The following is a 27,180-nucleotide window of genomic DNA, read 5'->3' as shown; positions in this document are numbered from 1 at the left end:
GACTTAGTGCCATAAGATTTCATGGGGTCCAGAGTCTATGTTGAGGACTTCCAGGGTGACTCCCTCATGACTGTATACCACTGTGCTACCATCTCTACTGGGTTTGTCCTGCTGATGGGACACTGCATACCCAGGGATGGTGCTGGTGGTGTTGACATAATCTGTAAGGTATGATTCTGAGAGTATTACTGTCAGGCTGTTGCCTGACCAGCCTGCGAGGCAGATCTCCAATTTTGGCACAAGCCCCCAGATGTTAGTAAGGAGGACTTTGCAGAGTTGACAGGGCTGAGTTTGCCGTTGTTGTTTCTGGTGCCTAGGTTGATGCCGGCTGGTCCATCCGTTTCTTTTTGGCTTGCTTTTAGCAGTTTGATACAACTGAGTGGTTTGCCAGGCCATTTCAGAGGGTATTTAAGAGTTGACCTATATCACATGTAGGCCAGACCAGGTAAGGTCAGCAGATTTCCTTCCCTAAAGGGCATTAGTGATCCAGATAGATTTTACGACAATTGACAATGGTTTCATGGCCATCATTAGATTTTGAATTCAGATTTCACCATCTGCCATGGTGGGATTTGAACCTGGGTCCCTTGGGTCTCTGGGTTACTAGTCCAGTGACAATACCACTATGCCACTGCCTTCCTTGGGGGACTTGAAGGGGTGACTGAGCTAATGGGGCAGGGTAATTCAGTGGATGTAGCTACTCGTTCAGTTTCTTGCACGACCTCAGGAAAGGATTAAGGCTCACGGGTAATGCAATAAATTGCTTAGATTTTTTTTATTCACTGATGGGATGTGGGCTAGGCCAGCATTTATTGCCTATCCTTGATTGCCCTCAAGGAGGAGGTGGTGAGCTGCCTTGAACCTCTGCAGTCTATATTCCTTGTAGACATCGTAGAGGTTTATACAACTGAGTGGCTTACTAGGCCATTTCAGGGGACATTGAGTCAACCATATTGCTGTGGGTCTGGAGTCACACATACAGGACAGGCCAGATAAGGATGGCAGATACCACTACGCCAATGTCTCCCAGAGAACATGTTTTAACAACAATAGAATGGTGGTACAAGTGGGAAAGGTATTACTTGAGAAATGCAATGTGCTGTTCGATAGGGCTTTGTCCTAGGATCGCCATATTTCTGTGCTTGCATTGTGCAGCAAGCTGTCTGTGGTAGTGTTACACTACAGACACAAAGCCATCTTATTAAAAAGACTTTGGCTAGTTGTAGAAAGACTGAAATATAGCAGGTGAGTTTTAATATGGAAGCATTTGGAACCAGTAACAAACGAGTGCAACTGAAGTCTGCGGTAGTTGTAGCCACAAAGGATTTGGCAGTGATGATATCCTGTAGTCCGTGCAAAGTAGTGATCAGTAAGGCAGATGAGGCATTCAGCTATCCGTGGTGGGCATTGGATCGCAAGTCAGAAAAACGTTCGGTTGACTGTACAGGGGAGCCCTGGACTATAATGTTAACTTGGGTTGTTCTATCTCCAAGGATATAAATGGATTAGAAAGGGTTTAGGGAAAAGGGGCTGGGTGCTTCTAGGGCTTGGACTGAGTTAGTGGCTCAAGCAACTAATGAAGATATTTAACTTGAGCATGAGACTAGTCGGGACAGATACAAAGCTCTCAAATTGTAAGGTTGGAGTTTACAATATTCCTGCCCCCTCCTTCTCTTACACACACCCACACCCACCACCACCGAGGGTAGTGAACATGGGGTACAAACTCCCATAGAAGGGAGATGATTCAAGGCTAGCGCCTTCTAAAAGGAGCTGGATATTGAGTTGTTGGTGGAGATGGGTTCAAGAGGTATTAGTAGTGCTGGATTTTTTTTAAGGGGTGGTAGAGGGTAGGGGCTTCAGGGAGCACAGACCTGGGTGCTATAATCTCAGCCTGTTGATGGTAAGTCCTAGTGAAATGATTTTGGACACCTGATGGTGTGGTCTTACTGCAAAAAGCTGATACTGATAAACTCAGACAGGTTTGGGTGGTTGGTTTAGGCAATAGCAATGATGCCTTGTTGCAGGGTGGTGATCTTTGTATTGGGTAAAAGCACATTGTTGGGTCAGACTCAGAAAACTATTTTGGTTGTTTAATTCTGGTCTGCAGTACTGGGTGCTGACACTGTGCTTGAAGTGCAAAGGTTCCGCCCTCACCTTGAGCACAGAAAAGGGAAGGGGAGAGTGGATAATGAAGTATCCAGATGTGAAGTTTGGTGAGGTAGGATTGGGGAGGGGTCTGTTGAGAATAATCCTTGAAAGACTATGGGTAGAATGCTGCTTTTCTCAATCTCTGCTTTATGTTCTTGTGTTTAATTACTTGCTTTCCTCAGCGATGCATTATTCCAGTGCAGAAGAGGGGGACTGGCAGAACATGGAGCTACTGACCAAGAGACTGGCTGAAGTGAGGCAGCTGGGCAGAGACATCGACGAGTTGAGAACTAGGATATCGGATCGATATGCTCAGGACATGGGAGACAACTGCATCACGCAGTGAATGTGTGCAATAGGGAGTGGGTGGGGGGGCCTGGGTTTGAAGGACACTGCACTTATCTTTGTGTTGGACATTCTGGTAAATGCCTTGATTGAAACCAGTTCAGGAAAGAGGTTCACAAACTTGTTACAGTGCGGTTTCCCTGTAAGATATGAACAGAGGTAATTTAGTTACAGCTGCATCACTTGCATCTGCTTTAATGCAGTAAACAGGCAACCACCTTCCTGTGTGTCTTTCGGTAAATATTCAAACCACAGAACAAGTGCTTGCTCACTCACTTTGCAAGCAATCCTCTTGTATCTAATGATAGTGGCAGTATTTCCAGTAACGTGTAGTAACTAACTTCAAAGGCAAAATACTGTGGATGCTGAAAATCTGGATTAAAACTCAAATGCTGGGAATGCTCAGCTGCCTGGCAGCATCTGTAGAGAGAGAAAAACAATTAAAGCTTCTGGTCAGATGGCTTTCATTGGAACTAAACAAACTAAAACATTACCTCTGTTTCTCTCATCACAGATGCTGGCTGGCCTTATGAGTGTTTCCAGCCTTTTCTGTTTTAATTTTTGTACAATTTTTGTGTTTAATGCCAGTTCCTAGATTGGCTGCAATTCTTTCAGCTTCTAAACTTCAGTTGGAGTTGGCAGTGAGAATGTAATCCAAGGAGTAGGCAATTGGGTATTTTGAGAGGAGTGGTGCAATTAGCCATTTTGGGAGATGTTGTGGGCTAAATTTGGAGACAGCTGTGATAATCTTTGTGTAAATTGATTATTAGGTGTGCAGTTTTTCTAGATATAAAGGAGTGGGTTGCTTTAATCGACAATTTAAACAAATCAACAGGAGGGGTGGGAATTAATAGATGTGGGTTAGGGTAAAAAGCCCTTCATTTAACCGAAGAATTGTGATATTTCTTAGTGAGCATATCCTGACCACTACTGGTGATACTGGGGCAGAGTGGGGTGGAGCAGGCTGGAATGGAATGGATGTGTGCAATTACCCTGATCTGCATTGACTGAAACTGGAGTGTAGTTATCCCCAGCACTTTCATTTTTAAACTTGTATTTTTAAAAATGGTGAACATGGCTCTCATCTAAGTGAAGCATCTTTGCCCAGGGAATGGACCACTTCCAGGACCCAGTGCCCATATTGTGCAATACCAGGTCAGGAATAGATGTATCCTGAAGCTTTTTACCCTCTCCTGCGCAAACTTCCTAACTGTACCTGTCTGACATTTGTTTCCCATGGACTTAAGAGAAAATTGGGAACCTTGGGGACTGGATTGAGACTACCCCCACTGTGCCCACAACTAAAATTAGATCCTAAATTGTGCAGAAACTGTTGAATCAAGAAATTATTTTAAATAGATTGTGAGCTTTCAGTGGCCCTGAGAATCTCTGAATTGGACCACACTCTGTAGCAATGTTGAGAGATTTTCAAAGCACGTGCACTTACTGCACTGCTGTAGTACGAAGAGGACCCAGAGAAAGCATGTCACTGCTGCAGTGCTTGATTACGCATCTATTACTGTTAATCATGCAGAAAAAGTCACTGAAAATAGTGCAGCATTTAGCCTTTTGTAAAGTGCATTCAGCGAATTCCATGGGCCAGGTTTGATCAGTGTTCATTTATTGGACCAGGCAATGCTGCACACTGCATGTGTAAGATCTTTGCGTTTCCTTAAGGACGGGTACTAACTGATTCATTGTTTTTATTCAGGCAGATTAAACTATATGAAAAGGGATACTGTAATTTGCAACTCATTCAATACTGTAAAAAATTTCCTAATTGAATCCCTCAATTTTTAGATGGGCAGACCTTGTTTTCAGTTGATTTCCAGCATCCACAGGTTTTTGAAATCCATGGAAAATCTGTTGTGCATCTGTATTCTTAAATATATGCTAAAAGGAGCTACTCACCTCCAAGTAATACTGACCTCTCGCCTTGTCCAGTGTCCTGCTGAATGAAAGTTTTCCTTTGTATAATGTCTTATGCAAAAACTGGCCAGTTTCTGAACTTCTACCCAGCTTTGATTTTATTTCCTTTTTCATAATGAAAAATATAAAGATTTCAGAATACTGAATAATTCACGTGAAGCGACTGGAAAGTGTGCCCTGCAAATGGAACCACAGCTCAGGATATCTCATCTCTGCATTTTATCTGAATAGGATCAGTGTGAAGGAGTCAACCTCTCACTGTCTTGCTTTGCCTTGAAAAGACAACTGTTTGTACTAATTTTATTACAATTTTTGTACATTTTTGATGTAAGATTTATTTATAAATTTCGTACATGTACTTACATTTGTATTTGCAAATAAAATTTTCTATTTAACTGGTGATTGAGGACCTGTGATCAGTTACATAGACTTCAGATTTTAAAACCCCCTCGAGGGAATTAGATTATCCGTTCTAGCCCTGAGTTTCCGACATTAACTCTTTCTCTTGGTTTTTATTGGTAGCTGTTGGTTGCCCTGGGTGACTGCTTCTTTTGAGAGAGGATGATGGGAACAAACTCCTCCAAGGTTTTAATCTCACTGGAGGCTTTCAATTTTACGCTTGCCCCAGTTAATTGGCTTCCAGTCTGGCAAAGCCTCTATTTAAAATTCTCTAGCTTTGAGATCCCTTCATGACTTTGCTCCTCCCTGTCTCTCTAACCTCCTCTGAGAACTGTGTTCCTCCAATCCTGGCCCCTTGTACAACCTGATTTTCACCTGTCTACTTTTTAAGTGGTACTTTGAACCCCCCCCCAAAAATCCCTAACATTTGTGGCTTGATATCAGATTTTGTCTGAGAATGTTGAAGTGCCTTGGGACATGCTAACTATACATAACTAAATAAAAGCAAGTTGTTTGGAAAAAATATTCAAATGAATAAAATGCACATTTTGCCATCATGTAATGAGGGAAGAAATAAACTGCCAATTATAAATGGAAGTTAGAATGAAAAATTGAATCATCACTTTCTTCCATTACCTCTGGGGACAAGTACACAATCAAACATTAAAACCAATCAAATATGTGCCATATTTGACAGTTTGAAAAGCCCAGGCTCTTCGTGTCCCAGTTATTCTGTTCTTGCCTGGAGATTGACTGACTGACTAAATGAAGGTTAGCCAATCAATGCTGAGGTGAAGTCAACCAGAAACCGATATCCATTGCAGAAATCTGGGTGGACCATCAATTTTACATACAATTTTTAAACAGATAACTGAATTTGGATAACGTATGCCAGATGATATACCTGGTGGCCTTGAGACTGATCTTCCATCTGTCGTGAGTAGGCTCTTGCCTAGGGTGCTATATTTGGCTTCAGTGCCCCAAGCTCGGGAGGCAAAAGCAGACCCTACACTTTTATGCTTCCAATCTCTATCCAGTTACTTTCCTGGAAATTAGGGTGAGGATGTCCCCATGATTAAGTAACTAGTTTGGGCTCACGTTGAGAGTGGTACTGGAGGGTAACTATTGAGTGAGTTCCAACTCACTGGTCTTAGGAGAGGGAGAATAAACAATGGATTTCTTGCTTCCCCCTCCACATTAATGAGGAGAATTAAATGGATCATTTGTTCACCAATTCCTTTTATCTAATTGCTTAGATGGTTAAACGGTGCGTTGCCTGTCAATATTCATTCTTCAGTCAGTATCCCTATCACTTTGCTGTTCATGAGATCTTGCTGTGTGCAAATTGGCTGCTGCTTTTCCTACATTTCAAGATTAACTTAATTGACTAAAGTGCTCGGGGGTGTCTTGAAGTTGTGAAAGGTGTCATGGACATTGGTATTTATTTGTTAATTTATTTAATATCTTGTTGATCATGTTTTCAGGGGGGAACACTGATTGGAAACAAACATGATTCACTGAACTATCAAAACCATTGTTAAGCCATTCATAGTAGATCAGTAGAACTAACCAACTGCGCTGGGTGAAGAAGCTTTATTCTGTTCCTAACCTGCCCTGTCTGAGATAGTGTTGATGGAGCTTTACTTTTATCTTTCCTGTGCAGGAATGTTTGATGTGATAAGAGGTGCCCAAAGTAGAACTAACTTTTTTTAAAAGTTCGCAGAGCACAAAATTGACAAATTAATGGGGGGATAGTCAGATTTTTTTAATGTATATCTCACTTTTTCTTTGCTTTATGCCGCTTAATGCCATTTTTATTTTTGAATAACTAGATGAATTGGGGGATCATAAATCATGTATAGACAAGACACTGGAACTGGAGTTGATGCTTTTTATTTAGGGACGGTCCCTAAGTTTATCCAGACGCGAGGAGGGGCAATTGTTCTAATTGGCCCGCTTCAATCACATGGCGCAGTGTTCCTCTGATGTTAGTCTCAGTGTTGAGAGGGCGAGAGCAGCAGAGACCAAGAGCAAGATGAGTGTGAGAGTCTATTACACCACTGTGGCCGGCTCCAGGGAGGTGAGTGTGTATCATTGAGACGGAAGGAAAGGGGTTGCGGTAAGGTGGTGGGTGGAGGGGGGGAGATGCAGAAACCCTGAAACTAAGCATTGTTTGGCCAGTGAGGGAGTGAGAATGTGACACACCCAGTATCGGAGCTGCAGAAAATGAGGGGAAACCGTTAAGCGGCGATGCAACATTGTAAACTGTTAGGTTGCAGCTGAGGGATACAGAGTAACCGAGCAAGACCCGGCCTTAAAGGCAAGATGTATTTATGCCATTGAATCGGCGAGCGAAGTTGAAGCGACCTCCGCTTTGGAATCAGTATTGTAATTCGGCTGCTAGTTTTGCCCCACCCCACTCCACCATTCTCTTCCATACCATACCACCTACTCCTGACACCACCTCGGCTCCATTAGTGTCTCAGACCGTGCCAGCCCCAGCCTTGCCTTGTCCCTCCCTTGCTCTTAAAAGCTTCCAAAAAGCCTTTGCTTTGAAATTTCTCCTGATTATCCTTTTAACCCCAATAACCCAGCAAGAGCCACACAATGGATGTGCGGATCATTCAAGGATGTTTGGATTTTTTTTAATGTAGAATTTTGACTAGATCAGCCAGTTCCACTGGGAACATAACTAAATCAGAGCTGGGCTGACTCATTAATGAGCCTTAATGGAATTTAATATTGGCTCTATTATTGAGGTCATTTATCAGGGATTGATTTTTAACTGGGAATTGTGAGCAGCAGCACAGTAGAGTTAAAGGGGCCCTTTCTCCACTTGAAATCTTTAGAAGCATTGACATTGGTTGTGAATTTGATTTGACATTTTTAAAATTCCATTTCATACTGAATTTTAGAGATCATTCCTGTTACATACCTTTACAAGTGGACAGTGAGCCGCATCCAGGGTAGTGGGTGCTTAAGATACTCTCCCATTAAAAATGGGAACTATTTTATAAGTTGCTTGAATCCAAATGGGTGACGTTTGACTGAACAGAGTTTCAGGCACAGACAACAAGAAGTTGTATTTATAAAGCACTTTTAATGTATAAAATTTCGCAAAGCACTTGAAAGGAGTGCTATCAAACAAAATTTGACATTGAGCCACGTAGAGGAGATATTTGGATAGGTGACCAAAAGCTTGGTCAGAGAGCTTCTTCAAGGAGGAGCGATAAAGGGAAGGAATTCCAGAGCTTTGGGTTTAGACAACTGAAGGCACAGCCACCGATGTTGGAGTGATTAAAATTGAGATGCGTAAGAGACCAGAGTTAAGAGAAATGCAGACATCTTGGAGGATTTTAAGACTGGCGGAGGTTAGAGAGACTAGGAGTGTCAGGCCAGGGACGGATTTGAAACCAAGGATGAGAATTTTAAAATCGATCCGTTTCTGGGTCAGGAGCCAATGTAAGGCAGTGAGTAAGGGGGTGATGGGGAGATGGTGGCGTAGTGGTAATGTTACTGAACTAGTAATCCAGAGTCCCAGAGCAATGCCCTGGGGACATGGGTTCAAATCCCACTAAGGCAGCTGGCGGAATTCAAATCTGGAATGTAAAGCCAGTCTCATCGATTTATTGTAATGTCCTTTAGGGAAGGAAACCGACCATCCTTAGCTCATCTAGCCTACATGTTACTCCAGACCCACAGACTCTTAACTGCCCTCAGAAATGGTTTGGCCAGCCACTCAGTTCAAGGGTAATTAGGGATGGGCAACAAATGTTGGCATCAGTGCCCACATCCCTTGAAAGAATAAAGAAAAACAAATCTGCTGTCTGTCGTTTCAGTCCAAGTGTGGTATAAATTCAGAAATTTGCTGCAAATTGGTCAAGTTCAGAGATGATTCCAAATGAATAGGGGGTGGGGGGAAGAATGGGGTGGATTTGAACATCCTATTAGGTATATAATTGGGTGGGTCAGTGGCAGATGTTAATTAATCTACATCATTTAGTTATACATGTTTAGAATAGGAAAATGGTATCTCTGCATACATTTCTTGTTCGTTGCATTGTTCTGTCGTGCTTGAGTCACATCGTCTAGAAACAAATTTGTCACGGTTGTACCTGATTGGTTCAAATTTCAAATCCCTAAATTATCAGTGGTTTAGTGCCACCCTGTCCAACTGTAACTCAGTGAGCAAGGGGCAGGAATGGAGGCCACCAATTGTGAAGTTCAGAAAACTAAGGTCCAAAATGAAAGGATAATAACATTTACAGTGCAGAAAGGAGGCCATTTAACATATCATACTCTTTGAAAAATTAATCCCATCCCCTTGCTCTTTCCCCAGATCCCTGCAGTTTTTTCCCTTCCTTTTTCAAGTATTTATCCCATTCCTTTGGAAATCACTATTGAATCTACTTCCAACACCTTTTAGGGGTGCATTCCAGATCGAAACAATTCACTGTATAAAACAATTCTCATCTTCTTGTTCTTTTGCCAATTGTCTTAGTGCCCTCTGGTTATTGACCCTTTTTTAAAATTCATTCACGGGATGTGGGCTTCGCTGGCTGGACCAGCATTTATTGCCCATCCATAGTTGCCTTTGAGAAGGTGGTGGTGAGCTGTTGTCTTGAACTGCTGCAGTCCGCTTCTTGAACCTTCTGCCACTGGAAACTGTCTCTCATTAATTTCCTCTATCAAAATGTCTCAATTTAATGACCTCTATTTATTCTCCTTATTAACCTTCCCTGCATATGGAGAACGATCGCAGCATCTCTAGTCTCCATATAACTCAGTCCCCTCAAGCTTGGTGTCATTCTAGTGAATCTCCTCTTTACCCTCTCTGAGCCCTTAACATCCTTCTGAAAGTGCGGCGCCCAGAATTGGGTGCAATACTCCAGTTGAAGCTGAACCAGTGTTTTATACAGGTTAATCATAACTTCCTTGCTTTTATTCTATCTGCTTTTATTTATAAAGTCTAGGATTTAATAACCTTATCAACTTGTCCTGCCGCAGTCAAAGATTTGTGCAGTCAGCACCAGCTATCAATCCAAGAAAGATAACTCAGCCAATCAAGCTACTCAGTGTTATATTCTATCAGTTTTCTTTTAGCTTTTTTTGAAATGTATTTAGCCAGTTGGCTGAACTTGGTTTATCCTCCATTGGAGGCCTGGAGTTTAGGTTTGACTTTGAGAGCATTCAGCATGTGTCTGTTTTCTGGCCTCTTGGTGCAGTCCTGAGGGATGGGCAGGGCTGCTTTTTTTCTTAAACAAAAAGGTCAGTTTTGTCCCAATCTGTTGTAAGCCTCCTACACACTGTTTGTGACACTCCAAGACCCAGGCTCAATCACAACTTGTTGCCAACTTGTTTGGCCCCCACCCCCCCAGAGATTCCTTCTGGCTGAAAGACTGTTTTCTGGGCAGCGTGCGCTTGATGCTGAAATTAATCCAGAGAATGGGAATTCAAACCCCTCTATGGCAGTTCCTCGACTTGGTTTTTCAACTAATCTTGAAATAAAAAATCTGGTTTCAGTAAAAGTGACCACAAACCTGTCCGACTGCTGTAAAAACCCAACGGGTTCGCTAATGTTGTTATAGGGAAGAAACCCGGACATCCTCACCTGGTCTGGCTTTTAAGCGACTCCAGTCCCATCCCAATGCGACTCATTCTCAACATCCCCATCTTCAATTTAAAAAGAAAATCTGCTCTGCAGCTGGAGAATCACGAGAAAAACATATCTCTCACACAAGAAACAGTCTACAGGAATCTAATGTAATCTTATGTGAGCTGAGTGGTATACTTTGACATTTTGAAGGTCTACTCACTGCCATGCCTCATTGAGTATTTAATCATTTGCACTTATTGGCCTCATAACCTCCGGTTCTTTATTAGAACCAAATAATTCTTGCCCCTTTTAAAAGCATTTTGTTGATATTTGTACAAATTACTTCACTGCGATTCTTCCTCCTGGATAATCCCTTCAGTGTGAAATGGATGGGATCTATCAAACTCAGCTGCTTCCTTCTCACTTTCCACTTATCCAGGATGTTTGGTGAAGTTAAAACAGAAAATGTTTGAAATAACCTGCGGGTTTTTGGTGTCTGAAGGTTGGTTGGCGCCCTGCTGAGGGGGTGCTGCCCTGTACCTCCCTTTGCTGAGCTGCTGCTCTGTTTTCAGTTTCCAGTCTAGAATCATTAAGTCAGCACAGAAGGAGGCTTTTCGGCCCATTGTACCTATGATGGCCCTTTGGTAGAGCAAACCAATTAGTTCCACTCTGCTTGCTCTTTCTCATTGCCCTTCAAACATTCCCCCTTCAAGTATTTATTCAATTCCCTTTTGAAAGTTATTATTGAATTTGCTTCCACCATCCTTGCAGCCAGAGCATTCCAGATCACAATTCACTGCGTAAAATGAAAAAAAATTCTCGTCTTTACAATTTCTATGAATTAATATTTTGATTAAAACTACAGAAATTAATCACAGAATTGAAGACTTAATGCTAGATCTAGAGAGATTCTGTCTTATCTTCTCAGTGTTTGATCACAGGATCCAAGGAATGTGTCACCTTTGAGGACGGGGAGCCAGCGTTTTGAGTGGGCTGTCTGAAAATTTCTACAATCTAACCTGGCAGCAGGAAGCGATCGCTTGCTCACTCCCACTCGCTCGCTCGCTCCCTCCCTCTCGCTCCCTCCCTCTCGCTCCCTCCCTCTCGCTCCCTCCCTCTCGCTCCCTCCCTCTCGCTCCCTCCCTCTCGCTCCCTCCCTCTCGCTCCCTCCCTCTCGCTCCCTCCCTCTCGCTCCCTCCCTCTCGCTCCCTCCCTCTCGCTCCCTCCCTCTCGCTCCCTCCCTCTCGCTCCCTCCCTCTCGCTCCCTCCCTCTCGCTCCCTCCCTCTCGCTCCCTCCCTCTCGCTCCCTCCCTCTCGCTCCCTCCCTCTCGCTCCCTCCCTCTCGCTCCCTCCCTCTCGCTCCCTCCCTCTCGCTCCCTCCCTCTCGCTCCCTCCCTCTCGCTCCCTCCCTCTCGCTCCCTCCCTCTCGCTCCCTCCCTCTCGCTCCCTCCCTCTCGCTCCCTCCCTCTCGCTCCCTCCCTCTCGCTCCCTCCCTCTCGCTCCCTCCCTCTCGCTCCCTCCCTCTCGCTCCCTCCCTCTCGCTCCCTCCCTCTCGCTCCCTCCCTCTCGCTCCCTCCCTCTCGCTCCCTCCCTCTCGCTCCCTCCCTCTCGCTCCCTCCCTCTCGCTCCCTCCCTCTCGCTCCCTCCCTCTCGCTCCCTCCCTCCCTCCCGCTCCCTCCCTCCCTCCCGCTCCCTCCCTCCCTCCCGCTCCCTCCCTCCCTCCCGCTCCCTCCCTCCCTCTCGCTCCCTCCCTCCCTCCCGCTCCCTCCCTCCCTCTCGCTCCCTCCCTCCCTCTCGCTCCCTCCCTCCCTCTCGCTCCCTCCCTCCCTCTCGCTCCCTCCCTCCCTCTCGCTCCCTCCCTCCCTCTCGCTCCCTCCCTCCCTCTCGCTCCCTCCCTCCCTCTCGCTCCCTCCCTCCCTCTCGCTCCCTCCCTCCCTCTCGCTCCCTCCCTCCCTCTCGCTCCCTCCCTCCCTCTCGCTCCCTCCCTCCCTCTCGCTCCCTCCCTCCCTCTCGCTCCCTCCCTCCCTCTCGCTCCCTCCCTCCCTCTCGCTCCCTCCCTCCCTCTCGCTCCCTCCCTCCCTCTCGCTCCCTCCCTCCCTCTCGCTCCCTCCCTCCCTCTCGCTCCCTCCCTCCCTCTCGCTCCCTCCCTCCCTCTCGCTCCCTCCCTCCCTCTCGCTCCCTCCCTCCCTCTCGCTCCCTCCCTCCCTCTCGCTCCCTCCCTCCCTCTCGCTCCCTCCCTCCCTCTCGCTCCCTCCCTCCCTCTCGCTCCCTCCCTCCCTCTCGCTCCCTCCCTCCCTCTCGCTCCCTCCCTCCCTCTCGCTCCCTCCCTCCCTCTCGCTCCCTCCCTCCCTCTCGCTCCCTCCCTCCCTCTCTCTCCCTCCCTCCCTCCCTCTCGCTCCCTCCCTCCCTCTCGCTCCCTCCCTCCCTCTCGCTCCCTCCCTCCCTCTCGCTCCCTCCCTCCCTCTCGCTCCCTCCCTCCCTCTCGCTCCCTCCCTCCCTCTCGCTCCCTCCCTCCCTCTCCCTCCCTCCCTCCCTCTCGCTCCCTCCCTCCCTCTCGCTCCCTCCCTCCCTCTCGCTCCCTCCCTCCCTCTCTCTCGCTCCCTCCCTCCCTCTCGCTCCCTCCCTCCCTCTCGCTCCCTCCCTCCCTCTCGCTCCCTCCCTCCCTCTCGCTCCCTCCCTCCCTCTCGCTCCCTCCCTCCCTCTCGCTCCCTCCCTCCCTCTCGCTCCCTCCCTCCCTCTCGCTCCCTCCCTCCCTCTCGCTCGCTCCCTCCCTCTCGCTCCCTCCCTCTCGCTCCCTCCCTCTCGCTCCCTCCCTCTCGCTCCCTCCCTCTCGCTCCCTCCCTCTCGCTCCCTCCCTCTCGCTCCCTCCCTCTCGCTCCCTCCCTCTCGCTCCCTCCCTCTCGCTCCCTCCCTCTCGCTCCCTCCCTCTCGCTCCCTCCCTCTCGCTCCCTCCCTCTCGCTCCCTCCCTCTCGCTCCCTCCCTCTCGCTCCCTCCCTCTCGCTCCCTCCCTCTCGCTCCCTCCCTCTCGCTCCCTCCCTCTCGCTCCCTCCCTCCCGCTCCCTCCCTCCCTCCCTCCCGCTCCCTCCCTCCCTCCCGCTCCCTCCCTCCCTCCCGCTCCCTCCCTCCCTCCCGCTCCCTCCCTCCCTCCCGCTCCCTCCCTCCCTCCCGCTCCCTCCCTCCCTCTCGCTCCCTCCCTCCCTCTCGCTCCCTCCCTCCCTCTCGCTCCCTCCCTCCCTCTCGCTCCCTCCCTCCCTCTCGCTCCCTCCCTCCCTCTCGCTCCCTCCCTCCCTCTCGCTCCCTCCCTCCCTCTCGCTCCCTCCCTCCCTCTCGCTCCCTCCCTCCCTCTCGCTCCCTCCCTCCCTCTCGCTCCCTCCCTCCCTCTCGCTCCCTCCCTCCCTCTCGCTCCCTCCCTCCCTCTCGCTCCCTCCCTCCCTCTCGCTCCCTCCCTCCCTCTCGCTCCCTCCCTCCCTCTCGCTCCCTCCCTCCCTCTCGCTCCCTCCCTCCCTCTCGCTCCCTCCCTCCCTCTCGCTCCCTCCCTCCCTCTCGCTCCCTCCCTCCCTCTCGCTCCCTCCCTCCCTCTCGCTCCCTCCCTCCCTCTCGCTCCCTCCCTCCCTCTCGCTCCCTCCCTCCCTCTCGCTCCCTCCCTCCCTCTCGCTCCCTCCCTCCCTCTCGCTCCCTCCCTCCCTCTCGCTCCCTCCCTCCCTCTCGCTCCCTCCCTCCCTCTCGCTCCCTCCCTCCCTCTCGCTCCCTCCCTCCCTCTCGCTCCCTCCCTCTCCCTCCCTCCCTCTCTCTCGCTCCCTCCCTCCCTCTCGCTCCCTCCCTCCCTCTCGCTCCCTCCCTCCCTCTCGCTCCCTCCCTCCCTCTCGCTCCCTCCCTCCCTCTCGCTCCCTCCCTCCCTCTCGCTCCCTCCCTCCCTCTCGCTCCCTCCCTCCCTCTCGCTCCCTCCCTCCCTCTCGCTCCCTCCCTCCCTCCCTCCCTCTCTCTCGCTCCCTCCCTCCCTCTCGCTCCCTCCCTCCCCTCGCTCGCTCCCTCCCTCCCTCCCTCCCTCTCGCTCGCTCCCTCCCTCCCTCCCTCTCGCTCGCTCCCTCCCTCCCTCTCGCTCGCTCCCTCCCTCGCTCGCTCGCTCCCTCCCTCGCTCGCTCGCTCGCTCCCTCCCTCTCGCTCGCTCGCTCCCTCTCGCTCGCTCCCTCCCTCCCTCCCGCTCGCTCGCTCGCTCCCTCCCTCTCGCTCGCTCGCTCGCTCCCTCCCTCTCGCTCGCTCCCTCCCTCCCTCTCGCTCGCTCCCTCCCTCTCGCTCGCTCCCTCCCTCTCGCTCGCTCCCTCCCTCTCGCTCGCTCCCTCCCTCTCGCTCGCTCCCTCCCTCCCTCCATCCCTCCCTCTCGCTCCCTCCCTCCCTCCCTCCCTCCCTCCCTCCCTCCCTCCCTCCCTCCCTCCCTCCCTCCCGCTCGCTCCCTCCCTCGCTCGCTCCCTCCCGCTCGCTCCCTCCCTCCCTCCCTCCCTCCCTCCCTCCCTCCCTCCCTCCCTCTCGCTCACTCGCTCTCGCTCCCTCTCGCTCGCTTGCTCCCTCTCGCTCTCTCTCTCTGCCTCTTGTGTTTGGTGATGTGGAATGCTGGTTATTTTACTGCTTTCAGTGAAACTGTTCTTCAAGTTGATTGAAGATGATTAAAGGGGCTGATAAGAGAGAAACTATTTCCTCATGTGGGAAGCCCTGAATAGGGGGGTCGAACATACGAATTAGGAGAAGGAATAGGCAACTTGTCCTATTCCTCGAGCCTGCTGCGCCATTCAATAAGATCATGGCTGATCTGATTTTAACCTCAACTCCGCCTACCCGGGGCAACCTTTCATCCCCTTGCTTATCAAGAATCTATCTACCCTGCCTTAAAAATATTCAAAGACTTCAAAAATGAGAGCTGGGCCATTCAGTGGTGATGCCAAGAAGCACACATTCACACACAGGATAGTGAAAATATGGAACTCTCTTCCCAAAGAGCTAATTTCAAAACTGGGAATCAATAGATTTTTGCTAAAGATATTTTAGCATTATGGACCCAAACAGATAAATGGAGTTAAGACGCAGATCAGCCATGAATGATTGAATGTTGGAAGAGATTCAAGAGGCTATATGTCCTCTTCCTGCTCCTACCACCAACCGGGCAAACCTGGGAACTCAGACTATTATTGTCTCCACCCGTTTACACTTAGGACTTGGCATTGGTGCCTGAAACTGGGAGCAACTCGAGCCCATCCAGGCTGGCACCAGACCAGCTGTTCTCTGTCAGCTCAGGCAGTGGCTGCAATGGGAAGTGGTGCAGGTACAGTGACGTGTTGTGCAGGGCAGGACAGGACTCTGAGCACGTGCAATGTCTGAGCCGAGGTAAACTACTGAAAACCTCAGGCAATTCTGAGCAACATTGTGTTTAAAATTCTCTGCCACACCACACATCGTTTTTTCTGGATCATAATTATAAAAGGTTAATAAAGGAGGAAGTTGATAAGTGGCTTCAAAATTTGTAATATAAGACATGGAAGGTGAAAATGGGAGAATTGGGGTACTTTAGGGAGGGGCTTCAATGGGAGAGATGGGGTTTGGGGTTATATAGAGTGGGACTTTGATGGCTTTTTTTGCTTTCCTAGAAGGTTTTGAACCCCACCTGGTATGTTTAATTGGTAGAGCGGAACGAACCCATTCACCCACAAAGGTGCTGAGCCATGAGTTGACCAGTAAGGGGCAGCATTGAGCTAATGAGATGCTGCCTCATCTCTGGATTCTTCTTGTTGTAATAAGACAAAGTCAGGGTAATTCATCCTCACTCCGATCAATCGGTTTGAAATTGCCCACAGCAAGTTGGCAGGTCATGAGGCTTAATCACGGATTATTACAGATCCTTTTCCTGGACTTTTAGTTACTTAAGAGTGTTTACATGATGAATCTTTTGAAAGTTTGTGTATTTTTATTGCCCTGACTTTGCTTTCTCAGCATTTCCATTGCTTCTGAACTTTTGTTTTTCTTCCCTATCTGGTTACTCAGTCCCTGTGAATATTTAAAGGTTTTCTGTAGATGCTCCTGGAACACTGACCCCTGACTGAAGTTCTCGGTCTGTGTCTCTCTGCCCATCCTGTTTCTTGACCCCCTGATCGTTCTCTCAGCTGAGAGTTTTTTTTGCCTCTCTGAGTTCTAATGAGATTTAACGTGTTTTTTTTTCCCCTTACCTTGTGTGAAAGGCAGGGCCCTGGCCAGGCCTGGAGTCTGTGGGAGGAGACCATGCATGAGGCTGGAATGTGTTGTCTTATTTCATGATGGTTAGAGAATTGTTCCGGAAGCATCTGCAGCGGAACAAAATCCTGCCAGAAAAAAAAATACAAAAACAATTGAGGGGAGAAAGCAGATTTCAGGCTGAGAGCGGCAGATTGTAGGAAGCTGACTCTGCGCACGGACTGTTAAAAGGTCTGAAACCAGATGTGCCCCCTCTCTCTCTCTCTCTCTCTCTCTCCCTCCTTCGCCTCACAGCTGGCTGGTAATTAAAGGTTCCATTCTTCACATCAGATAATCTCGAGGACAGGAGCAAAACAGTCCTGAGTCTGCCAAAGTGAGAGAGTGCAGTGCTCGGGCGGCTCTGCAGTGAGACTGATGGTGGGTCGGCATGTGGTTTGGTTGAAGACATTGCCTAGTTAGGGGCCCTTTTGTGCTCTCCCCTTGTCAGGCACAAAAACCTTTCCATCCTTCGCAGCTTGGATTTATATTGCACCTTTGATATATTAAAATATCTCCCAAGGCGCTGCCCAGGAACGCTTTCAAAGCTTGACCCCGAGCCACGTGAGGAGCCATTAGGATGTGACCAAAAGCTTGGTTAAAGAGAGAGGTTTTAAGGAGTTTCTCAACAGAGGAGGGAGATAGAGGGAGAGGGACCGGTGCAGAGGATTAAAGAGGTCATTTCAAAGCTTCAGGGCCTAGGCAGTTGAAGGTATGGCTGCTAATAGTGGAGCAAAGAATATGGGGATGTACAAGAGACCAGCGTAGGAGGAATGCAGAAATCTCGGAGGGCTAGAGGAGGTTGCAGAGATGGGGAGCGGGAGGGGGTGAGGAAGGGGTGGAGATAGACGGTGGGGAGAGGGAAAGAGTAGGTGTGTCGCCATCAGTGCGGTTTGGAGCTGCACCTCAGTGAGAGTTTCTGAATTGTCGAGGGGAGAAAGTTGCTGGGAGACTGATACTTTGCTCCTGTTTTGTTCAATCTGTTCAGGTGAAATCCCAGCAGTCGGAGGTGACACGAGTCATGGACAGTAAAGGCATCAAGTATGAAATGATCGACATTGCACAGAATAACTCTTTAAAGGAGGAGATGAGGACCAAGTCTGGAAACCCCAATGCCTTGCCTCCTCAGATCTTCAATGGAGAGCAGCACTGTGGGGTAAGACGGGTGTGGCCTGTACAGCGTTCAGTGGTTTCACATCAGCAACAGTCAGTGATGCTGCACAGTAGAACAGGCATTTGATTCACTCCCCCAGCACCTTACACCCAAATAATCACCAGTCCGAAGAGCATCAGTCAGCAGAGATGAGCTTCCCAGGAGACCCCCTACTCTTCACATTTGGAGCCATGTGAGAGGCTCATAGTTTCCTCCACCTAAATCTCCATGTTAAACAAATATTAATGTGTATCTGCTGAGAAGCCCAGTGACTAACGGAGGGACCCATAGGGGCTTCTCTCCCACAGTATGTGAGGAGTGGGGTGTGTGTGTGCACACATGGGGCAGGGCTGTATGTAATTGAGAAGCAGGGAGGAGTGGGTATGTGTAAGGATAAAGCGTGGTGGGGGGTCAAAATTCCCTTATTTTTGGAGTGCGCGAGTGATCTGCGTAAGCGTGCAGCAGCCCTTTAAATTTCACCCAAGTTCATTAACTGATAGGGGCCGATTTGTCTGTGGCTTGTATGGGAACTTTTGGGTTGTTCTGTGGCTCCACAGCTCAATGGGGATGGGATATTGAGGGTGTGGATGTGCACACACACAAGGAGCAGTGTGTAAATGCAGTGTGCTCTTTCCTTTTATAATTAAGGGAGTTTGAGGCCTGTCTGGCACCAGTCAGATTTTGGTGAGTTTGCGCCGAGCACTGTGTGTTTACTTGCTATTGAGTTGTTGACTCAGGAACTCGTGAACAGAATGTTCTGGGCCCTGGTGGCTCGATGCCAAGTGCCCAGTTAGAGAACAAGAGGATTCTGCACCTACGTTAGTCCATGGGTTGTGGAGGGGAAAGGGGTGGGATCGGGGTTGAGGGAGATGAGGGATGGGATTTGGTGGGTGGGGGTCTGGGGTGAGCAGAGAGGTCTCGATGCTAACGGTTGTGGGTCGGGGTGGGATCATCATTGGACCTGCACACAATGACCGCTCCAGCTCCTGACCTCTGCCAGAGTCTCCGTTTTCCCCCTGTTCCTCATGGCTGGACTCTGGGCTGCTGGTGGTAAGAATAAAGTTTCCTTTGTTCAAGAGAAAAGATTAATCTCCTGTTGGTGTGATCGAGGACAGCCTGTATTTAAACAGCACCTGTAACGTAGTAAAATGTCCAAAGTCCTTCACCGAAGGACTTCACAGGTGAGTGAGCTCTGTCAAACAGTTAGGTTCAAGGGGCGGAGAGGTTTAAGGAGGGAATTCCAGAGCTTTGAGCAAAAGCAGCTGAGGCCACAGCCAGCAGTGGCGGAGAGATTAAAATCGGGCTGAGCAAAGGGGCCAGAATTGGAGGAGCACAGAGATTTCAGAGGCTTGAGGGACTGGAGGAAGGCACAGAGATAGGCAAGACCATGGAGGGTTTTGAAAACAAGATTGAGAATTTTAAAATGCCGATGTTGTCAGACTGGGAACCAGTGTAGGTCAGTGAGCACTGGGGCGATGGGAGAACAGGACTTGGTCCACGTTGGGATATGGGCAGCAGTGTTTCGGATGAGCTGAAGTTTACAGAAGGTGGGAGGCTGACAGCCGAGAATTGGAATAGTCGACTCAGGAGCCTGAGACAGGAGCAGAGATGAGCGATGTTTATGGACCAGTCCTTAGGTGAGATGGAAGCCGTGGTTGAAAGCGGAAGTGATGGATGTTACTCTTGTTTCCCACAGGGTTATGAGGATTTTGTGGAGGCAGTGGAAACCAGTGACGTGCGGAAGTTCCTGAAACTCGACTGAGATCCCATCTGCCCCCGATTTGGCCAGAGGCAGAGAGCGGAGGCAGCGCTGAAGCAATTTGCTCCCCTGCGTGTGGACCCAGTTGTACAGCTGTGTTAGTCTTTTAGAAACAGTAACAGCTTCTCTGCCTGCTCAGCCTCGCTGCTTTATCAGGAGCTTGCTGCCCATTTTCCAATTCTATTGTATTTCTTCCATGTAAACTGTTAGTGATTTTAAGATTAGCCATTCCACAACTGAATTAAAACCAATCCATTCCTTGGGGTGAGATCACTGGATTAAGGATGCAAAGCCATGGAGGAGGGGGAAGAGAAGGTTTGAGTGACTCGCAGCTCAGACAAACTCGGCACTGTTGGGCTTTGGAAAATCACTGAATAGGACCAATCCACAGATTCTATTTCCTGTCCTTTCCCAGATACTTGTCCAGCTTCTGGATGGCAAAAGCTCTGCCTTGTTTTCAGTTGGACTTTGCTGTTCGGGGTGGGTTGTGATTCCTGGGAATTGCCCTCGTAATACAGAAAAGGTAATTGGGCCCAGTGAGTCTGGGGGAGGTGAGGGGCTCCTGGGCTAAGGGAGGGGAGGAATTCCAGGCTGATGGAAAGATTGTGGTGTTCTCATTTACTCATCTTTAGGGTGAGAACAATTGTTGGAGTGAATCGATAATGTGATGATATTAGGACCAAAAGCACCCAGTGGGAGGGGGTGGCATGTTCGATAGCTGCCCTCAAGAAATGATCAAGTTGGCGCTGTCTTGTTACAATTTTAAACGTCACTGATTAGTGCCAACAATCTAGCTGTTTGGGAGGATGGAACCCAACAGTGGAACCCAGGCCAAAAGTTACCACCTCCCTGTGATATCCAGCTTAAAGGGGCAGAGGGGAGTTGGTGTGTTGGCTGATCTTCTCCATACATTGGGAGGTTGGAATTGCCCCTGGTGTGACATGGATGTGACACAGGTGCATTGCTCCTAGTGACACGGGTGTGACACAAGTAACCATTGCCTCTAGGACATGGGTGGCCACATTCATTGACCCCTTGTTAATATCTCTGTTGTGAGCATGTTTCAAACTCCAAATACACAGGTTGTAGATTTCAGCCACTTCAGGGATCTGGTGTCCTTATTACAGCCCTGAGTTTATGTAAGTGCCCATCTTTTTTCAGGATCGACACCGAGTGCCATTGGTTGTAAAAATGACTACAATGGGCAAAGATTTTGAATTTGTGTTTTCATTGTGTCCTCTCACTGGGCTGTCCACAAACCTGGCAACATTCTGAGATTGAAAATGCAAACTCCCTCTATCTGCTCACACACCTGATACTGCCTTTCTCCAGTGCGCAATGCTTTAATCAGCTTTGTTTAAACAAAATTGGTGAGCTATTGTTCTGGCTGATTGTCATTGTGGTGTCTGTCTCTCCAAGGTTACCCAGCTACCATTCAGGAAATGCTTTGCCCTCATGCACACTATTCTTTGCTTGTGCATGCAATGCTCTTAACTCTCCTTTACTCCTATATTATTTTTTTTCTTTCTGGTTTATTCACATATCTTTTTTCACTCTCCTCTCTTTCTTTCTGTCTCACTCATCCCCGTTCTGGACCAATAAGAATTTCTGCCAAAATATTAAATAATGTCTTCCAGGAAGATATGAAATGTTTTGAACCTATGACCAGTGTGTCTGCTTTCATGTGTGTCTCATATTTATTTATTAATTACAACAGTTTAATCCACGCTGGTTTACAAAAATGTGCAGCAAGTGGAGTGGATTGGGATTGACAAGGAGGGAGTAACCACTCGTGGGCAATGGCTGTGTCTCTGGGTCCAGTGCCTGTGGTGAGGAGCTGGGGTGAAGCTGCTGAGTTTATATTGGTGTGTTTAACAATGTGTTAACAGGGGAGGTGTGTCTAGGGCAGAGAGTCGGCTGGGGGGGAGCTGCAATTGTATCGGTGAAAGTTAGATAGGGCGTGAGTTCAGAGTCTGGGCATGTGTGTGAGATCACTGGGGCAGAGTCTGTGATGACAAACCTGGGAAGGAAATGGAAAATATGTTTACTATGGGGGAAGGAGAGGGAAGAGAGACTGAAAACAGCTGTAGGATTGTCAGCAGCTGTTTCAGTCCTCCCCCACCGTCCCCCAGGCTGTGATTCTGTGAGTGTGGTAAACCATTGCATGTGGACATCATCAAATGTAAATTTTAACAGAGGGTCATCAGGGAAGGATCCAGGCTGGTGGTGAAATGGGAAACGAGGCTTAATGTAGCAGAACCCAACTCACCTGCTGTCTTCAGGGGACCCTGTATAGACAGCAGGCGTCTGGCTGATGCTCTTGTAATCAAGGGGTGTGTGTTGGGGGTGGTGGTGTTGGTAATTTTGCAAACACCCTGTTCCGGGTCAGCGAACTCTGCATAGATTGTGGTTTGAAACTGGAGCTTTTGATTACAGGGCTCAGGACCAACTCGCCCACCCAAAAAAAAACCTCCAGGGGCTTTACAGTCAAGGTCAGGGTAAGGGTCTCTTGGGTGGGCAGAGCATTTTTGGGGCACTGTGAATAGTATATCGATTGCTCAGATTTTATGCTTCTGTTGCTCTGTGCAGGATGATCTCAGTTCCTTGTAAACAATCCACCTCTTCCTCTGTCTCCTCTGAGATGCAAATTAAAAGCAGACAGTTGGCAGTTCTTCTGCTCTCTTTGAATTGAGTCATTACCTCAGCACTTCAACATAAACAAACAGAAATATATTTTATACCAGAGTGACTGTATTCTTGAAAGCTGTTGAAATGTTGAGTAACAGAAAGACCACAGTTCATGGGCTAAAGACAAAGAATCTGTATTTACATTATTTTGCAAAATCAGCAAATATACCGGCAAGAAATCCCTTCGAAATGGGATCTTTTACACTAAGCTGAGAGGCCAGGTGGGCCCTCAGTTTAATCTCTCATCCCAAAGATGGCACTTCCAACAGTGCAGCACTCCCTCGGTACTGTAGCGGAGTGTCAGCCTGGGTTACATGGTCAACTTTCTGGAGTGGGATTAACATCTGAGCCAGAAAAAGTGTGTTACCCACTGAGCCACAGCTGACATTGGATGGACAATATATACACCTTGTTTCCTCCTTAGTCCTGCTCAGTTATATCCCTTTCTGTGCCAAACCATGTCAGAGTCTCTGCCTACACGTTGTGGAGCATCAACATTTGGATCTGCGTATTGGTTCTACCTGACAGCAGCCTTAACTACTTCTCTTTGCTGGGGACTGCAATTAAGAGCAGTTTTGCTACCTCTCCACAACCTTGGTCTCTCAGGAATGGAAACCAGAAGAGCGGAAATCAGTGTGGTTGTGGCTAGATGAAGCATAAGGTGATGGAAGTCCCTGGAGCCCTTGGTTGATGTTACACATTGGTTGTAACCCAACACAAGGATGGATATCAGCTGGGGCTTAAGGGATTTAATTCTTGTGTCTGTGAAACAGTAATCTGGAGACAGAGAGAGGAACAGAGACTGAGAATTTGGATTGCCTTGTGATATTATAATTGTGATCTAACTTTTTGCAGTTGTATAGTAAGTGAAAGGGGATTTATGTTAGGCTATAGGAGTTCTGCACACATTTTTTAAAAAAATGTTCAGAGGACTTATGCCACTGACAAGGCCAGCGTTTGTTGCCCATCCCTAATTAATGTTGAGAGTGTGATAGTGAACCGTCTCCTTGAATTGCTGCAGTCCACACGGTGTAGGTACACCTACAGTAGACTGGTTAAAGAAATCCTTGAGCCCAGTATCTGTGTTTCCTATAGTTTTCTCCGTGCCGGAGTTTCTTTCCTGTTGATGCTGTCAATGCTGTTTATAAATTAGAGAGGGGACTGGATAATGCGTTGGATTTTGTTTTAGATCCAGCCATGACAGCCATTCTAGATTTCCACTATCATTTGATGAAAAAGTGCTTTTTATTTTCACTTCAATATGGCCTGGCTCTAACTTTAATATTCTGCCCCCTTATTCTGGAGGAAATAGTTTCTCTGCATCTATTTTCTTGAATTCCTTAATTATTTTAAACACCTTGATAAGTTCACCCCTTAACCTTCTAAAGTCAAGGAAATACAAGCCAAGTGTATGCAATCTGCCCAACTATTTAACCCTTTTCGCCCTGATATATAATCCAGAACAATTCCTGGGTCAAAGATGTGTTTCAAAATATACAGGGAACTAGAGGTGACCTAAATGTGACCCAAATTCTTGACATTTGCCCTTCCTGTTTCCTGACCATATTATGGGATGTATTAAAGTTTCCATTTCCCATCCAAGCAAAAGTCTAGCCTCTCTGTTCAGCTTGGACCTGTGCTTAAACACCAGCAAGAATTTCTTTATTAGAGGGTACTGCCCTTTGGAATAAGCTGCCAAGAATGTGGGTGGTGTCCCCACAACCACTTGGAAGGGCTTTTAACAAACTTCCAGAGGAAGAGGCCATTCTCGGTGATGGAGATAATTCACTTAATTCTGAAGAATAAAGTTACTGATTCCTAGGGATTGAACTTGTTGCTTTAGTCAATAATGCAAATAAATCTTACAGAGCTTTTCCACTATTAGTCGCAGGTATTTTCCATCTGATGGTCTTGCCTTTCCTGACAGTGTGTGTGGTTTCAGGTGGGTGAATGCTGAGGGAGGGGCACTGTTAACCGAATGGCCCTGCTGATCTTTTCCTCTCTCAAAATTCTCAACCTTGTTTTCAAATCCCTTTATGACCTCACCCCTCCCTATCTCCATTACATCCTCCTCTCTTACAACCCTGCAACATCTCTGTGCTCCTTCAATTCTGGGCTGTTCCACATCCCTGATTTTCATTGCTGTACCATTGGTTGCTATACCTTTAGCTGTCTTGGCTCCAAGCTCTGATTTTCCTTTCCATAGCTCTCCATCTCTTTTCCGTTAAGGTCTTAAAGCCAACCACTTTGGTCACCTGTTCTAATATCTGCTTGTGTACCTTGGTGTCAAATTTTGTTTGATAATATTCCCGGAGAGCACCTTTGGACATTTTACCGTGGTAAAGATGTTACCTAAATGTAAGTTGTATTGTGCTTCTTTTGATATTTTCATCTCAAATCTCCAGAGCCATTGCGTTATTGCCTTCAATGGCCAGAGCTGAGCTGGTTAGAACCCCTGTCCATAGCTGGATGGGTTCATAGATTAGGAGAAATAAACACGAGAGGACATGGCTTTAGGATGAAAGGGGAAAGGTTTAGGGGGAACATTAGGGGGAACTTCTTCACTCAGAGAGTGGTGAGAATGTGGAACGAGCTACCATCTGACGTGGTAAATGCGGGCTCACTCTTAAGTTTTAAGAATAAATTAGATAGATACATGGATGGGAGAGGTCTGGAGGGTTATGGACTAGGTGCAGGTCAATGGGACTAGCGGAATAATATTTCGGCACAGAGTAGAAGGGCCGAATGGCCTGTTTTCTGTGCTGTAGTGTTCTATGGTTCTATATGGCCTGGGGTCTTGAAGTGAGTATTGATTGGATCCAATATGGCCCAGTTTGAACGTGTGCACATCAACCTTTCACCACGAGTCTCTGGAGGCTGAGTTCAATTCACCCCCTCCCCCAATAATTACCCAGTCATGGTAGTGGTAGGGGGGTGGGTTGGGATGGGGGGTGGGGAGACAAACACAGCACAGACCCATAGATTAGAGTTTTGCTTCTCAGGTCCATACGATGAACTAATTATCGTTTTAATTGGTGGCCAGACTCTGGCACATGAACAAAACCTGAACCCGAATCTTTCAAATCACTTTCATCGAGGACCATTTATAGTCCTTTCCCACGCCCTGTACATCATTCTCGTATTGCAGCATCTCTCCCTAGTGTTCATATTTTTTTCAAGCAAGCCAATCATTTCAACCTGTGGTCTTACATTTGCCTTTAATTTACTTGGTCTAGGAGGGGAGATATCCACATGGGTGCTGCTCCGGATCACTCTGTTCATGGTGTATATTGATGATTTGGATTTAGTCCCGCATGGGAGTTGTGGAGAAATTTGCAAACAGTACCAAAACAGGCGATACTGTTCATTTAAAAGACTAAAGGAAGTTTCAATGGGTTATTGTTAAAATGGGGAAACGGGCTAAAACGACAGATGGAATTCAATGTCAATATGTGTGAGATGATAACGTTTTGGTAAAAAAAACCAAATAATTATACTGTGAAGATAAGTAGGCCTGGGGTGGTGGAACAGTAAAGCGATTTAAAGTTTTAGGTTTATGGGGAATAAGGTTAATAAGACTGCCAAAAAAAAACGTAGGAACATTAGACTTAGGAGCATGAGTAGGTCATTTGGCCCTTAGAGACTTCTCCACTGTTCAATATGATCACAGCTGATCTAGTTGTGGTCTCAGCTCATGGAAATGATAGTGCAAGTCTAGGTTCTAGGACATAAAACCTAAGAGGTAAAACTTGAATAAGACTACAGTCAGAACAATACATACAGTGTGGGTCTACACACCATACGAAGGATATACACGTTTCAGAGAGGGTCCAGCACAGATTCACCAGGATGCAGCCTGGTGTGAAAAATACAAATATAAAGAAAAACTTGAAAAATTAGGTTTTTTTTTTGGTTATAACGCAGATTACAGGACAATATAAATAAAGACTTTCATTTATATAGCACCTTTCATGATGACCGGACATCTCAAAATGGGCTTACAGCCAATGAAGTACTTTTACAGTGTAGTCACTGATGTAATGTAAGAAATGCAGCAGCCAATTGGGACATAGCAAACTCCCTCAAACAGCAATGTGATAATGACCAGATTATCTGTTTTTTGTAATGTTGATTGAGGGATAAATATTGGCAGAACACCAGGGATAGCTCTTTCTTCAACAATAATGCCATGGGATCTTTTATGTCCACCTGAGAGGATAAATGGGGTCTCAGTTTAGTGCCTCATCCACAAGACTATGCAGTCTTCCCTCAGTAATGCACTGGAGTGTCAGTTTTCATATTTGTGCTCAAGTCCTGGAGTGGGACTTGAACTCACAACTTCTGATTCAGAGGCAAAGGTGCTACCAATCGAGTCATAGCTGATGAATGGATTATAGAAGTGTTAAAATTCTAAAAGGATGTGACAGACTGGATGGAAACAAACAGTAGTTAAAGGGTCAGAAATGAAGGGCCATGGATACAAGATTAACTGAGTTTTAGAACAGACAATAGGAGAAACTGAACGTAGAGAGCTGCAGCTGTGGAATTCACACCTACAGTTAGTGGCTGAGGCAGAAACTGTGATAACATTCATTAGTTGGAAAGATGGAATGAAGGAAAAGGGGTGAAAGGATATGGCAACAGGACAGGTAAATGTGATTAGGACCAGTTGCTCCTGTGGCGAGAGGGCCAGCACTGACATGGGCCAAATGGCCTGTCACTGTGTTGTAATCCTCATCTCTTCTTGAAAGTGCAGACATCAAGTAAGGTCAGGAACATCACCTACTAGGATTTTTGGAGTTTCCCCATATGCTGCTGAATATATATTGAATACCCTGTGACACTTGGGGGTAGATAAAATCTCCAAGGGGTTCACGCACATAACTAGTGACTCCATTTCTCTTGAG

The 27,180-nt window shown here is 47.5% G+C and overlaps 2 protein-coding genes across 5 annotated transcripts in view; both read left to right on the top strand.

Annotated features, from left to right (window-relative positions):
* cep85 (centrosomal protein 85) overlaps window positions 1–4,825 on the top strand; it is a 60,117-nt gene extending 55,292 nt beyond the window's left edge. For all 3 annotated transcript variants that reach the window (XM_078567210.1, XM_078567211.1, XM_078567212.1), the window contains one exon: window positions 2,334–4,825. In XM_078567210.1, the coding sequence (XP_078423336.1) occupies window positions 2,334–2,497 (164 nt within the window). In that variant the 3' untranslated portion in view covers window positions 2,498–4,825. The remainder of the gene's footprint in view (window positions 1–2,333) is intronic.
* A 1,970-nt stretch (window positions 4,826–6,795) lies between these two features.
* LOC144696028 (SH3 domain-binding glutamic acid-rich-like protein 3) lies at window positions 6,796–21,247 on the top strand. 2 transcript variants are annotated; one of them, XM_078567208.1, is made up of 3 exons: window positions 6,796–6,904; window positions 17,662–17,829; window positions 19,523–21,247. In XM_078567208.1, exons 1-3 carry the CDS (start codon window positions 6,860–6,862, stop codon window positions 19,586–19,588), a joined length of 279 nt encoding a protein of 92 aa, XP_078423334.1. In that variant the 5' UTR covers window positions 6,796–6,859; the 3' UTR covers window positions 19,589–21,247. The 2 variants fall into 2 exon arrangements, with proteins under 2 accessions (XP_078423334.1, XP_078423335.1); XM_078567209.1 differs by lacking the exon at window positions 6,796–6,904 and adding an exon at window positions 16,947–17,069.
* Window positions 21,248–27,180: the final 5,933 nt, after the last annotated feature.

The sequence above is a fragment of the Cetorhinus maximus genome, chromosome 21, assembly GCF_964194155.1.
Source record: "Cetorhinus maximus chromosome 21, sCetMax3.hap1.1, whole genome shotgun sequence".
NCBI lineage: Eukaryota > Metazoa > Chordata > Chondrichthyes > Lamniformes > Cetorhinidae > Cetorhinus > Cetorhinus maximus.
This window is presented reverse-complemented; position numbering and strand designations above follow the sequence as displayed.

Bases quoted from the DNA above. Each gene is read 5' to 3' on its own strand.
- LOC144696028 (XM_078567208.1), top strand. From the start codon at position 6,860: ATGAGTGTGAGAGTCTATTACACCACTGTGGCCGGCTCCAGGGAG. The intron at 6,905-17,661 runs GTGAGTGTGTAT...CAATCTGTTCAG, and splicing joins CTGTGGCCGGCTCCAGGGAG to GTGAAATCCCAGCAGTCGGA. The intron at 17,830-19,522 runs GTAAGACGGGTG...TGTTTCCCACAG, and splicing joins ATGGAGAGCAGCACTGTGGG to GGTTATGAGGATTTTGTGGA.